Source organism: Nerophis lumbriciformis, linkage group LG08 (genome assembly GCF_033978685.3).
Source record: "Nerophis lumbriciformis linkage group LG08, RoL_Nlum_v2.1, whole genome shotgun sequence".
Lineage (NCBI taxonomy): Eukaryota > Metazoa > Chordata > Actinopteri > Syngnathiformes > Syngnathidae > Nerophis > Nerophis lumbriciformis.
This window is the reverse complement of record NC_084555.2, coordinates 48,405,060-48,419,523: the sequence shown is the minus strand read 5'-3', so window position 1 is coordinate 48,419,523 and position 14,464 is coordinate 48,405,060. Positions and strand designations below refer to the sequence as shown.

The 14,464-nt window shown below is 39.6% G+C and overlaps 3 protein-coding genes across 3 annotated transcripts in view; 2 read left to right on the top strand and 1 right to left on the bottom strand.

The window, feature by feature from the left end:
- Positions 1-14,464, top strand: part of LOC133611942 (transmembrane protein 116) — a 485,483-nt gene that overhangs the window by 29,627 nt on the left and 441,392 nt on the right. The window lies entirely within an intron of this gene.
- Positions 89-13,792, bottom strand: LOC140678999 (ADP-ribosylation factor 5-like). The gene is made up of 6 exons (XM_072913720.1): positions 13,602-13,792; positions 11,551-11,631; positions 11,341-11,450; positions 7,251-7,322; positions 1,435-1,560; positions 89-1,367 (listed from the first exon to the last, which is right to left on the bottom strand). Exons 1-6 carry the CDS (start codon positions 13,666-13,668, stop codon positions 1,284-1,286), a joined length of 540 nt encoding a protein of 179 aa, XP_072769821.1. The 5' UTR covers positions 13,669-13,792; the 3' UTR covers positions 89-1,283.
- The window catches only part of LOC133611331 (uncharacterized), a 122,991-nt gene continuing 119,969 nt past the window's right edge, over positions 11,443-14,464 (top strand). The window contains exon 1 of the mRNA XM_072913719.1: positions 11,443-11,477. The gene's annotated coding sequence lies outside the window, so the exon portion shown is untranslated. The remainder of the gene's footprint in view (positions 11,478-14,464) is intronic.

The following is a 14,464-nucleotide window of genomic DNA, read 5'->3' as shown; positions in this document are numbered from 1 at the left end:
AACACATTATTATGCCTAATTTTGTTGTGATGCCCCGCAGGATGCATTAAACAATGTAACAAGGTTTTCCAAAATAAATCAACTCAAGTTATGGAAAAAAATGCCAACATGACACTGCCATATTTTTTTATTATTGAAGTCACAAAGTGCATTATTTTTTTTAACATGCCTCAAAACAAGCAGCTTGGAATTTGGGACATGCTCTCCCTGAGAGAGCATGAGGACGTTGAGGTGGGCGGAGTTGGGGTAGGGGGTAGCGGCAGTGTATATTGTAGCGTCCCGGAAGAGTTAGTGCTGCAAGGGGTTCTGGGTATTTGTTCTGTTGTGTTTATGTTGTTATGGTGCGGATGTTCTCCCGAAATGTGTTTGTCATTATTGTTTGGTGTAGGTTCACAGTGTGGCGCATATTTGTAACAGTGTTAAAGTTGTTCATACGACCACCCTCAGTGTGACCTGTATGGCTGTTGACCAAGTATGTTGCATTCACTCGTGTGTGTGTGTGAAAAGCCGTAGATATTATGTGACTGGGCCGGCACGCAAAGGCAGTGCCTTTAAGGTTTATGGCGCTCTGTACTTCTCCCTACGTCCGTGTACACAGCGGCGTTTTAAAAAGTCATAAATTTTACTTTTTTAAACTGTTCCCGATAATTTCCTATATTACATTTTAAAGAATTTATCGGCCGATAATATCGGCAGTCCGATATTATTGGACATCTCTAATTACAGATAATTATGAAGTGTTTTTCAAGTGCTTGCTGCCACAAAGAAAAACAAACAAATGCTACTTGATCATGTCATGCTACCGCCTGGTCTATGTTAGTATGTTCCTGGTCTGGTTGGCCGTTTCTTTGCTAGACTGGAATGACTGTTGTTTAGGTTCATGCAAACTACAAGTTGCTTATAAACACATCCAACTTCGTTTTTTTGCTCCCCAAAAAAGATTGCGTTGGTGCAAGAGGGCAAAAGGAAGGCACAATGTTCCTTTGTGGATTCATTTAGTGGCAGGCAACATGGTTCACTGAATGTTAGGCCACACGACCATCAACTGTTCAAGAATTCAGTTGCATTGTGTTCAAAAGGATTGCTGGTCTTAGAATGGAATGCAAAGGTAAGAAGAATAAAGCAAACTAATCAAAGATAATATGGAATAGGCTTCAAGATACAAGTTGGGGACTTAACCATCCCAATCAAAAAACATCCTCCTACTAGTCTGCTGCTGGAGGACCAAATGTTTCCCGATTGAATGTCCGTGAAAAGGTCACTCTTTCATCCGTCCGGTCCATCTACTTGGACAGCTCTGTGGCAAGCCATTCCAGTCCTTCATACAGCCCGGTGCCTTGGGTGGCGCAGGTGGACTGAATGTGCCACTGTGGGGATGCAATGAGGAAGTGAGGAGAAGGATGCTTTCTGCATTGGGAGTCTGGAGTGACTTACAGCTTTGGTGCTGAGGGCATTGAGACCCAGTTTGTCTGAGAGATCGCTGACTGTCAGGGCGTTGGGGAGGTCCTGTTTGTTGGCGAAGACCAGCAGAACGGCGTCGCTCAACTCCTGCTCCTGCAACTGCAAGCACAAACACCAGACTTGACAACACCAAATGTCTTCTTTTGTTTAATGGCGGTTGGCAAGCAACCTTCTGGTGTGCATTACCGCCACCTACTGAAATGGAGTGTGGACCGAGGTGGATCCCCACTCTATACTCTTATTTAACCCAGTGTTTTTAAAATATGTGTATAATGCTTTATAACCTGTGTGTTCTGAGTGCAATCCTAAAATATCTTCCACTGCTAACCTAATCTCCTCTTTTGCTAACTTACTTTCCAGTATTTCCCTTTTTCTATTGTATTTCCTACAATGTATTAAAACATGTCCTACACTCATACTTGCCAACCTTGAGACCTCCGATTTCAGGAGGTGGGGCGTGGGGGCGTGGTTAAGATATATATATAAGAAATACTTGACTTTCAGTGAATTCTAGCTATATATATATATATATATATATATATAAAAGAAATACTTGAATTTCAGTGTTCATTTATTTACACATACCGTATTTTCCGCACCATAAGCCGCCCTGGGTTATAAGCCGCGCCTTCAATGAACGGCATATTTCAAAACTTTGTCCACCTATAAGCCGCCCCGTGTTATAAGCCGCATCTAACTGCGCTAAAGGGAATGTCAAAAAAACAGTCAGATAGGTCAGTCAAACTTTAATAATATATTAAAAACCAGCGTGATGTGGGCGCGCATGGAGTCGTATATCAACATGGACGGAGCTGCGTGAAAAAAGCCACCCGGCCTCTTTGCGTAAACTTCCCTTAACCACTCGCTCATCTTTTCTTCATCCATCCATCCCTTCGAGTTAGCTTTTATGATGACGCCGGCTGGAAAGGTCTCTTTTGGCAAGGTCTTCCTTTTGAATATCACCATGGGTGGAAGTTTCTGGCCATTAGCATGGCAAGCTAGAACCACAGTGAAGGATGACTTCTCATTCCCTGTGGTGCGAATATTCACCGTACGTGCTCCCGTTGTATCCACAGTGCGGTTCACAGGAATATCAAAAGTCAGCGGAACCTCGTCCATGTTGATAATGTTCTCTGGCCGGATCTTTTTTTCAGCTATCTTGTTTTTACAATATGCACGGAAAGTAGCCAGCTTTTCTTGAAAGTCTTTAGGCAGTTGCTGTGAAATAGTAGTCCGTGTGCAGATGGAGAGATTGCGTCTTTTCATGAACCAGAAACCTGTCGCTTAGTAGGAGCCATTTTGTGGTCTTTACAGATGTAAACACACAAAGGAAATGAAACGTAATATCCGCGCGCTTCTTCTTCTTCTACGGGGGCGGGTGGTTGCTTACAGTAGAAGAAGAAGCGCTTCCTCTTCTATGGGGAAAAAAGATGGCGGCTGTTTACCGTAGTTGCGAGACCTAAACTTTATGAAAATGAATCTTAATATTAATCCATATATAAAGCGCACCGGGTTATAAGCTGCACTGTCAGCTTTTGAGTAAATTTGTGGTTTTTAGGTGCGGCTAATAGTGCGGAAAATACGGTATACACACACATAACACTCATCTACTCATTGTTGAGTTAAGGGTTGAATTGTCCATCCTTGTTCTATTCTCTGTCACTATTTCAGAACACACACATTATGCAAATATACATTATAAAATCAATAAGAAAACGGGAGCTCTAATTTGGGAGTCTGAATTAGGATCAGAAGTTCCTATATAAACATTGCGCACTCACGTCGCCTTTTTGTATTGATTACTGCAGCTGTGCACTGGATTCATTCACAAATACAAACTACAACTCACAAACACTTTAGAGTTAGGCTCCACCATCAGAATGTGTACTTAAACTTATAAAGATCACATGGATATTATTCAGTGAGTTGATTCACCAAAACTAACCTGTTATACAGGAGGAAAAAGCACACAGGACGTTTCAATTGTTCACAGACTGGTCGCGCTCATCAGAATGACAAGACACTTCCGGTCTGCAGGTGATAGCATTCAATTGGGAAGAAACGCCCTACTGCCCCCTACTGACCAATGTGAATACTGATAAATGTGTAATGACAGCTCCAAAAACGAATTCAAACCACAAAATAAAATAAATAAATCAACACAAAAATGTGACACATTATGGGTGGGTCACATATGCATGTAAAGTAGATGGCAGTATTGTCCTGTTTAAAAGTGTCACAACTTTGCTGTTTACGGCAGACGAACTGCTTTACGGTAGACGAAAACTTGACTGCTGTTGTTGTGTGTTGTTACCGCGCTGGGAGGACGTTAATGAAACTGCCTAACAATAAACCCACATAAGAAACCAAGAACTCGCCCTCCATCATTAGCTGTTTATATTGTAGGAAAGCGGACGTGAGAACAGGCTGTCAACACGTCACTCAGGTCCGCATGGAGCTGGAGGGGGCGTGGCCTCCAGCTCCGCCTGAATTTCGGGAGAAAATTTGTCCCGGGAGGTTTTCGGGAGAGGCGCTGAATTTCGGGAGTCTCCCGGAAAATCCGGGAGGGTTGGCAAGTATGCCTACACTTTCTATCTGATGGTTATAGTCACATATCCCTGTATTATGTTTCCCTATCAATTTCAATGAACTATTTAGATATGTATGTCCTAATCTCATTCTAGTAATAATGTCTTCTTCCTCCCTATTTCTATTGCCTCCTCTCATTACACCTACTCTCCTCTGGACTTTGTAATACTCCCTACCTTTTGTTTCCTTATTCCAATTATCCTGCCACTTTTTATTGTGTTCTATCTTAATTATGTTCTTCTTTACTGTGCTTAATCTCTATGTTTACTTCTGTTTTAGTGGTTGCTTGTTTTGCATATCTGTCTGCTAACTCGTTGCCCACAACTCCTACATGAGCAGGTACACAGAGAAATGTTACCACACCTCCCGCTTTATTTATTCTGCAGTTGCCTGAACTATTTCATATACCAAAAAAAACGGACCGTAGTCAGACCAACGTGGTCTGTAAATGATGCAAGGCGCTGGTCCCTACTAAGATTGGTAATGCCACACCACCTTAGCTGTGCTTACCTGAGCACAGCCGTAACCTCCTGGCACTAAACCTGAAGAAAATAGTTCTCAGGTGTCTGTATGTTTACATTCGTTATCATTACTATTTTGTTACACTTTATTAAGCATTTATTACACATTCCTTATTATTGCACCTTCATTTAAAAGAGGTGATTGTGAAGTAGGGGTGTAACGGTACACAAAAATTTCGGTTCGGTACGTACCTCGGTTTAGAGGTCACGGTACGGTTCATTTTCGGTACAGTAAAACCAAATTTGCAAAATCTCAACATTGCAATTTTTTCGAAATTACATTTAACCTTTAGCCCTGCGATGAGGTGGCGACTTGTCCAGGGTGTACACCGCCTTCCGCCTGATTGTAGCTGAGATAGGCTCCAGCGCCCCCCGCGACCCCAAAAGGGAATAAGCGGTAGAAAATGGATGGATTTAACCTTTAAGCTTTTTTATTTCACTTTTGTTATGTTTTTGTTTATTTTAATAGTATTTTTAGAATGTGCCGTGGGCCTTTAAAACATTAGCTGTGGGCCGCAAATGGCCTCCGGGGAACACTTTTGACACCCCTGCTATAGATAATAAAAAATTCAATCTGATAAATCTATGGATAAAAAGCAAAGCCTGGCGACGCATGCGCGTTTATCATAACTCTCTCACTCTCTCTGTCTCTGCCCCTCCCTCACCAATGCTGCTACGCGCACACCTCCACAATTTGTTTTGTTTTTAACCCCTTCTGAACCCTGAACGTACATTGAAAATACACACAACCCTAACTCAAAATGCCGGACATTTGAGGCATTTAAGAGACTCCGCCCGGACAGCCCCTGAAAAGAGGACGTATGGTCAGTCTATCGTAACCCGGTGTGTGTTGTGCCTCGGTGTGCATTGTTTACATAACGTGCGGTACGCTACTTAATATGTCCGTGTGGAAACTCGTTCGGTACACCTCCAAACCGAAACCCCCGTACCGAAACGGTTCAGTACAAATACACATACCGTTACACCCCTATTGTGAAGTGTTCAATGTTTGTTAAATTGACTGCTTGTGTTAACATTTCCTTTCTTCCTTGATAGCTAAGGGGTTTATAATCAGAGGAAGGTTACATTTTGAATACATTATATGTTTTTCTCCTGGTGCTTTTTTTCGATAAGTCATAATAAATATCAAAAATGTTCGCTATCTACCGATATAAGACACTTATATTGTGATAAAGTTTCCATCCATATCGCCTAGCCCAGGGGTCGGCAACATTTACCACTCAAAGAGCCATTTTGACCAGTTTCACAAATTAAAGAAAACAATGGGAGCCACAAAAATCTTTTGAAATTTAAAATGAAATAACACTGCATACAAAGTTTTTTTTTTGCTTTGTGCTATGTATAAACCAAGAGTCTCAGACACGCTGCCCACACCTTAATATGAAAATTGAATGTTAGTGCGGTCCGCGACTTTTATATGAATGGCGCTTGACAGCGTCATACTTCCCATCCCTCCCGATTCTTCCGGCAGACTTCGAATTTCAGGGCAACTGTTCTCTCGAACGGGCCGTGATGGTACAGCATTTAGCGCCCACTACAACCAGCCGGCCCAGCTACAAGTTGCGTAAGGCTTCTGCTTGCTCACGTAAGCGACAGCAAGGCATACTTGGTCAACAACCACACAGGTTACACTGACGGTGGCGGTATAAAAAACTTTAACACTCTTACTAATATGCGCCACACTGTGGACCCACACCAAACAAGAATTACAAACACATTTCGGGAGAACATCTGCACCGTAACACAACATGAACACAACAGAACAAATACCCAGAATCCCATGCAGCCCTAACTCTTCCGGGCTACATTATACACCCCCGCTACCAAACCCTGCCCACCTCAACCGACGCACGGAGGGGGGAGGGGGGGGGGGGGGGGGGGGGGTGTTGATGTGTGGGGGAGCAGGGTTGGGGTGGGGGCGGGGTTTGGTGGTAGCAGGGGTGCATAATGTAGCCCGGAAGAGTCAGGGCTGCATGGGATTCTGGGTATTTGTTCTGTTGTGTTTATGTTGTGTTAAGGTGCAGATGTTCTCCCGAAATGTGTTTGTCATTCTTGTTTGGTTTTGGTTCAAAGTGTGGCGCATTATTAGTAAGAGTGTTGAAGTTGTTTTATATGGCCACCGTCAGTGTAACCTGTGTGGCTGTTGACCAAGTATGCCTTGCTGTCACTTACGTGTGCAAGTCAAAGATGCATACAACAAAAGGATGGGCTGGCACGATGTTTGTACAGATTGCAGAGGGCGCTAAATACTGTACCATCATGGCACGCCCTTATTATTATTGTTAGTGTGAAAATAGGTGAATATAAATCCCGGGAGTTTTCTGCAAGAGGCACCAAAATCCGGAAATCTCCCGGGAAAAAAGCTGAGCCGCATCAGAGTGATCAAAGAGCCGCGGGTTGCCGACCCCTGGCCTAGCCCTTTAGTACCTACATGTTTTATTCTTTAAAATGTGTTAATACATGTATGATGCACATTTAAAGCTTGAACCTGGATTGTTGTTGACCAACACTGAGCTTGTGTTTATTTGCCATTTCTTCTGACAGCGGGGATTTTACTGAATTTTCAAAATTACTGGATACTACAGCCTCAATATTCTCACAGACTATAAATCTACCTTTAAAAATATAAGAATTCTTAGTTTTGAGTTGCATACATACCATCTTTGAGAGCTCATCTGCAGCCTCCTGCACTCTTTCTCGGTCATTGCTGTCCACTACAAAGATGAGGCCCTGCCAGATAAAAGCAATCGACATAGTTAGCTAATTGTATGCTTCCACGTTCATAAAAGTAAATAATCATTTGATCTATAATTTGCACAGCCAAACATAAAAAGGAAGTTTAACATGAGTAATGAGCTAGCTGCAACACAGTACAGGCCAAAAGTTTGGACACACCTTCTCATTCCCAACACAACTGATTGACCCAACCCCATTAATAAAGCAAGAAATTCCACTAATCAACCCTGATAAGGCACACCTGTGAAGTGAAAACCATTTCAGGTGACTACTTCTTGAAGCTCATGGAGAGAATGCCAAGAGTATGCAAAGCAGTAATCAGAGCAAAGGGTGGCTATTTTGAAGAAACCACAATATAAAACATGTTTTCAGTTATTTCACCTTTTTTTTGTTAAGTACATAACTCCACAAGTGTTCATTCATAGTTTTGATGTGACAATCTACAATGTAAATAGTCATGAAAATAAAGACAACGCATTGAAATGAGAAAGTGTGTCCAAACTTTTGGCCTGTACTGTATATAGTAGGCATAGCGTGTGGTGTTTTAACTGTGAACACACTGAGATCACATGCTGTAAATAACTGGTGTGGTGAGTAACAACATTTAAGTGAGACAAACACATGACTAATCAAGAGTATACATTGCTTTGTCGGAGACTTCGGCTTGATTAGCCCCGATACCTGTGTGTTCTGGAAATAATGCCTCCACATTAGGGATGTCCCGATCCAGGTTTTTGCACTTCCGATCCGATACCAATATTGTTTTTGCATTTCCGATCCGATACCGATACTGACCGATACTGGCCTATCCGAGCATGTATTAAAGTTTAAAGTTATTTAGCCAACTTAGTTGTCAGAATCATGTTGAAAAGGGTTTTAGTACTCTTGATAACAACTAGCCAGCTGAATTAGGGGAGTTTGAATAATACACAATGGTTGGTAACAAGAAACTGACCTGTTTATTCAAGGATAAACACAAAATAGACAAAATTATACATGACAAACAGAAATGGCATCATTGAACTAGGGCTGGGCGATATGGCCTTTTTTTAATATTGCGATATTTTAAGGCCATATAGCGATACACAATATATATCTCGATATTTTGCCTTAGCCTTGAATGAACACTTGATGCATATAATCACAGCAGTATGATGATTCTATGTGTTTTGATTGATTGAGACTTTTATTAGTAGGTTGCACAGTGAAGTACATATTCCGTACAATTGACCACTAAATGGTAACACCCCAATAAGTTTTTCAACTTGTTTAAGTCGGGGTCCACTTAAATTGATTCATGATACAGATATATACTATCAGATATATACTATCATCATAATACAGTCATCACACAAGATAATCACATTGAATTATCTACATTATTTATAATCCAGGGTGTGGAGGGGGAGCCGGATGTAAGTGTCAAAAAGACAGCCAAAAGAGTTTGATATGAGAATAAATCTAAAGTTAAAATATAGGGTAGAAATGCACCCATTTGCAGGAAATGTAGTATTGATTTTCAAAATTTTCTTTCAAGGCTTGCATGTCTATATTAAAACATTCTTCTTCATACTGCATTAATATATGCTACTTTTAAACTTTCATGCAGAGAAGGAAATCACAACTAAAAAAAAAATCACACATTTTTTCATACGGTGTTGTGGAAATTTTTGCCTCAGCATTTTGATGGTGTGGGTGTGTGGCACCGAATGGAGATAAGCGTCTCGACAGACGTCACAATATTTGAACAATGATGACGAAAACTGTTTTCTCTGTCGTGTCCGTGTGTTGAAAATCGTTATGCGCTTATTTTTTTATTAGATTTTGTGCGTGGCATAGATTTGCTATGCGCAGAGGACGCTTAAACAGTGCGCAATTGCATAGGCGAGCACCTTAGAGGGAGCGTTGCTCGCACGGCTGCGCTAGCATCACAGCTAACGTTAGCCATGCTGCTACCTCTCTGCTCGGGGAGGACGTATACGTATGTGACGTATGACGTGACAGTATGTGACGTGTGTCGTGACAGTATGTGACGTGTGTCGTGACAGTATGTGACGTGTGTAAGAAGGCGCGCTGCTGTCTGTGAGAGGGAGACACAAGAAAGAGTGAGAAGAGCCTGTCGTGTAATGCCAGCAGCTAAAAGCAACTGCGTGAGAATTCACAGACATGTGGATGTGTTGAAGGTGTGCTGGAAAATGCGGTACGGAAATTACGGAGCAGCAGAAAAGTGGAATGTATTATTTAAATCGGTGCGTTGGAAAACACGGACCGGAGTTTTTTTTTTAAACTGGATCTGGATCGGCATTTTCCCATGCCTTGGCGATACGCAATTTTTGGCAAATATCAGCAGCCGATCCGATCCAAATATCGGATCGGGACATCCCTACTCCACATTAGCCATAATACCTGTATGTTCTGGAAATAATGCCTCCACATTAGCCCCAATACCCGTGTGTTCTGGAAATAATGCCTCCACATTATCCCTAATACCTGTGCAGTATTTCCCCCAGAAAATATGTTAGTTAAGGTGGTGTCTCTCCAGGGGGAAAGGGGTAGGTGGGTGTAAGGAACAGCGTAACTTGGCCTGTCGCCATCACGTCTCCATCTCATCGCTGCCACCACAGCCTGGGGGGGGGTAATAGACTACAGACTGTGGTGACGTAGGCCGGCTTCGTCGCATGAAGAAGCCTACAATTTTTGGTTGTGTTTTCCGCTCCATATGCCGATATACTATATATATCTCGATATTTTTTCCGTAAAGTAAAAATACACAAAACAGTCCTAGTTACCTGAGACACTAAGTATGTCATTATTATGACTTAGTAAGTCAATATTTTGACTTAGTAATTTACTAAATCAAAATAATGACAAAATAATGACTTACTAAGTCAAAATAATGACTTAATAAGTCAAATTAATGACTTACTGTAAGTAAGCGTTTCCAATAAGTGTTTGAAAAAAAAGAGTTAAAAATAGGGCCACATGCTGACATATTCTCAACTCATCATGCTTAATTTATTACAGCATTTGGGAAGCCTGTAATTTATTTTTATTATGTAACTGTTATATATTTGTATCAACATGTGATAGCAGGGACCCTGCCATTAAAAACTAGGCTGCTACATTACTAATGATTAATGTACCGTATTTTTCGGAGTATAAGTCGCACCTGCCGAAAATGCATAATAAAAAAGGAAAAAAACATAAGTCGCACTGGAGCCCGGCCAAACTATGGAAAAAACTGCGACTTATAGTCCGAAAAATACGGTAATTATAGCTGAAAAAAATAGTACAATAGCAATACGAGAGGCTATTCATCCCTGAACACCATAGCGTTCATGTAGGCTTTATGATGCAGTTACATTATTATATCAACTATCAGAGACAGCTTCAGGAAACTCTTCATTTAACATATTGTCCTTTTTTGCTGCTTCAACACAGCTCAATCAACACAGAAAAAAGGTAAAGTGAAATAACTTTGTTGTTAACTGTAGGTCAATAATGCTTGTCACTCTCAGACACAGGGGTTTTCTGTTTGTAGCACGCACACACACACCGCAAAATGAGCTAACGTTACGCTAAAAGCTAATTAGCCTTCACCTCAAGGACTGCGAGCGAGCTGAGCTGCCGCTTATGTTTCTAAAACGTCAACGGGCTCATAGTGATGTCACTAGTAGTTGACTTTGAGGTGTTTATTATAATTTGGGGAGAGTCCGCTGCCTTATGCTCACCTGCTAAACACCTTTCTGCTCACCCCACCACTGGAGCACTGACTCCAAGCGCTCTGAATACGCACTGCTGATTGGCTGTTACATGCGCTCTAAATACGCACTGCTGATTGGCTGCAGAGACGTACTGACAGAGGCAGAGGCATAACCAAGCGGAGCACCTTGTTAAGACTTTAGTTTAGGCGGTGGCTCTTTGTTGTTAAGGCACCCGCCTTAACAACAAAGCACTGCGGGAAACCCTGCTGTGGGTTCTGGAAATAATGCCTCCACATTAGCCATAATACCTGTGTGTTCTGGAAATAATGCCTCCACAGGGGCCCGATCTTGTCCTGACCGCCCACATCCCACACCGTGAAACTGATGTTCTGATACTCTACGGTCTCCACGTTGAAACCTGTCCAAGGAGGAAATAAAATAAAAGGTAAACGAGGTTGTGTACAATCATAATCAATATTAATTAGCATTGAGGTGATTACAAAGTCCCCAGGTCTTACCAATAGTGGGGATGGTTGTTACAATTTCGCCGAGCTTCAGTTTGTATAAGATGGTGGTTTTCCCAGCAGCATCCAGCCCGACTAGGGACGGGAATGTTGAGAAATGACAAGTTACAACACGGGAGGATGACAACATGTCAAATATTACATAATAAAACAAAGAGACATCACAACTTGCTTTTTTCCAAAACAGGGATGCTAACAATATATTATGGTTAGGGCCTCGTCTAGTCCCTAAATAGCTTTTGTTTTGCTCGGTAGAAACCAAATCAATTCATTTTGCCTTTGAACATGACGTTTTTTTTGTTTTGTTTTTCCCTAATGTTACCCCTGCCCTCAAAGGTCTGCTCCAAAAATACTTTGACAAACTCTATGGGTTTTTTATCAAATAGAAACTGGCGTGGGAAAACAATGTCAAAAATGACTACTCTGTGGGCCTAAGTTCTACATAATATTACACAAGACAATTAATTGGAAACTATTTTGTTGAAAATAATGCAGAATATGTAGATATGTTTCAAAGAAGAGTTGAAAATAAGGCAGAATACGTAGATAAGTTTTAAAGAGTTAAAAATAAATATGTAGATATGTTTCAAAGAAGAGTTCATCTACTGTTGAAAATATGGCAGAATATGTAGATGTTTAAAAGAAGAGTTGAAAATAAGGCAGAATATGTCGATATGTTTCAAAGTTAAAAATAAATATGTAGATATGTTTCAAAGAGTTAAAAATAAATATGTAGATAAGTTTCAAAGTTAAAAATAAATATGTAGATATGTTTCATAGAAGAGTTAAAAATAAGGCAGAATATGTAGATGTTTCAAAGAAGAGTTAAAATTAAATATGTAGATATGTATCAGAGTTAAAAATAAATATATAGATGTTTCAAAGAGTTAAAAATAAATATGTAGATGTTTCAAAGAAAAGTTAAAAATAAATATGTAGATATGTATCAAAGAGTTAAAAATAAATATGTAGATATGTATCAAAGAGTTAAAAATAAATATGTAGATATGTTTCAAAGTTAAAAATATGTAGATATGTTTCATAGAAGAGTTAAAAATAAGGTAGAATATGTAGATGTTTCAAAAAAGTTAAAAATAAATATGTAGATATGTATCAAGAGTTAAAAATAAATATGTAGATATGTTTCAAAGAGTGAAAAATAAATATGTAGATATGTATCAAAGAGTTAAAAATAAATATGTAGATGTTTCAAAGAAGAGGTAAATAAATATGTAGATATGTTTCAAAGAGTTAAATAAATATGTAGACATGTATTAAAGAGTTAAAAATAAATATGTAGATATGTTTCGAAGAGTTAAATAAATATGTAGATATGTTTCAAAGAGTTAAAAATAAATATGTAGATATATTTCAAGGAAGAGTTAAATATGTAGATATATTTCAAGGAAGAGTTAAATAAATCTGAAGATATGTTTCAAAGAAGAGTTCAATATATGTAGATATGTATCAAAGAAGAGTTAAAAATAAATATGTAGATATATTTCAAGGAAGAGTTAAATAAATATGAAGATATGTTTCAAATAAGAGTTAAATAAATATGTAGATATGTTTCAAAGAGTTAAATAAATATGTAGATATGTATCAAAGAAGAGTTATAAATAAATATGTAGATATGTATCAAAGAGTTAAAAATAAATATGTAGATAATTTTCAAAGAAGAGTTAAATAAATATGTAGATATGTATCAAAGAGTTAAAAATAAATATGTAGATGTCTCAAAGAAGAGTTAAATAAATATGTTTCAAAGAAGAGTTAAATTACTTCCCTGCGACAGCAGAGGAAAACGTCGACTTCCAGTTGACAAACTGCCTTTAAAAATTAACTCATTTGTTTATTGACTCATGACTATTTTACCACGTTTACGCCACTAAAGTGAACCTTCATATGTTGTCCGTCAATTGGGAGCCCTTGTTTATGTATTTTTTTCAAACTTTAACTTGTGAAAACGACGAGGCTTCGCGCAAGCTAGCAAGTAGCTAAGCTAAGCTAAGCTAACCGTCAAAACAACGCTTTTTTGTACTCACCCATCAAAATCCTGATTTGGTTTTTGCCAGAAAGTCGTCCGAAGACTGAAGATAATGCCAGCCCCATGAATGGAGTGTGGTGTGTAATAGTTTGGGTAAAAGGTGGATGTTAAAGCCCCGTACAAAGCGTTGAGGTTGTTTCACCAGGAGACTCTGCCACAACAGGTGTTGTGCCGGAACCTGTTGTGCCGGAAAACACACCCCTGCCATAATATGCACCCCCTGACGCGGGAGCGCGCTTACGTCACTCGTCACTCGATTGCATCACTCGTCTCGAAAAGTATATCTAACTCGGCTGTTGGCTGAAATAGCCTCTTTTAAATCGCCTCTTTCGGCATAAAAAAGTACATAAAGTGAAATAATCCAAGTTTTCTTTAATTGTGCTTTACTTGTGGATGAATTAAAAATTGTGAGCATTTAATGATTTCGCCAAGTGGCTGAAATCGCCTCTTTCGGCATAAAAAAGTACATAAAGTGAAATAATCCAAGTTTTCTTTACTTGTGCTTTACTTGTGGATGAATTAAAAATTGTGAGCCTTTAATGATTTCGCCGTCATTCAAGTGGCTGAAATCGCCTCTTTCGGCATAAAAAAGTACATAAAGTGAAATAATCCAAGTTTACTTTAATTGTGCTTTACTTGTGGATGAATTAAAAATTGTGAGCATTTAATGATTTCGCCGTCATTAAATCAGATAAGGCGAAAACAACCAATTAATATTGGAATATTTGCTGTCCCGAAAATGTAGTATAATTGACAGCTATACTGTAAAGAATATGTACACCAAAGTAAACCTCTATATGTACTTTTTTAGAGACATCAAGAAGAACGAATGTTTGCTGCTTCATTCGACGTGTTGTCGTG

Bases quoted from the DNA above. Each gene is read 5' to 3' on its own strand.
- LOC140678999 (XM_072913720.1), bottom strand. From the start codon at position 13,668: ATGGGGCTGGCATTATCTTCAGTCTTCGGACGACTTTCTGGCAAAAAC. The intron at 11,632-13,601 runs GTGAGTACAAAA...TCCCGTCCCTAG, and splicing joins CCAAATCAGGATTTTGATGG to TCGGGCTGGATGCTGCTGGG. The intron at 11,451-11,550 runs GTAAGACCTGGG...CTCCTTGGACAG, and splicing joins AACAACCATCCCCACTATTG to GTTTCAACGTGGAGACCGTA.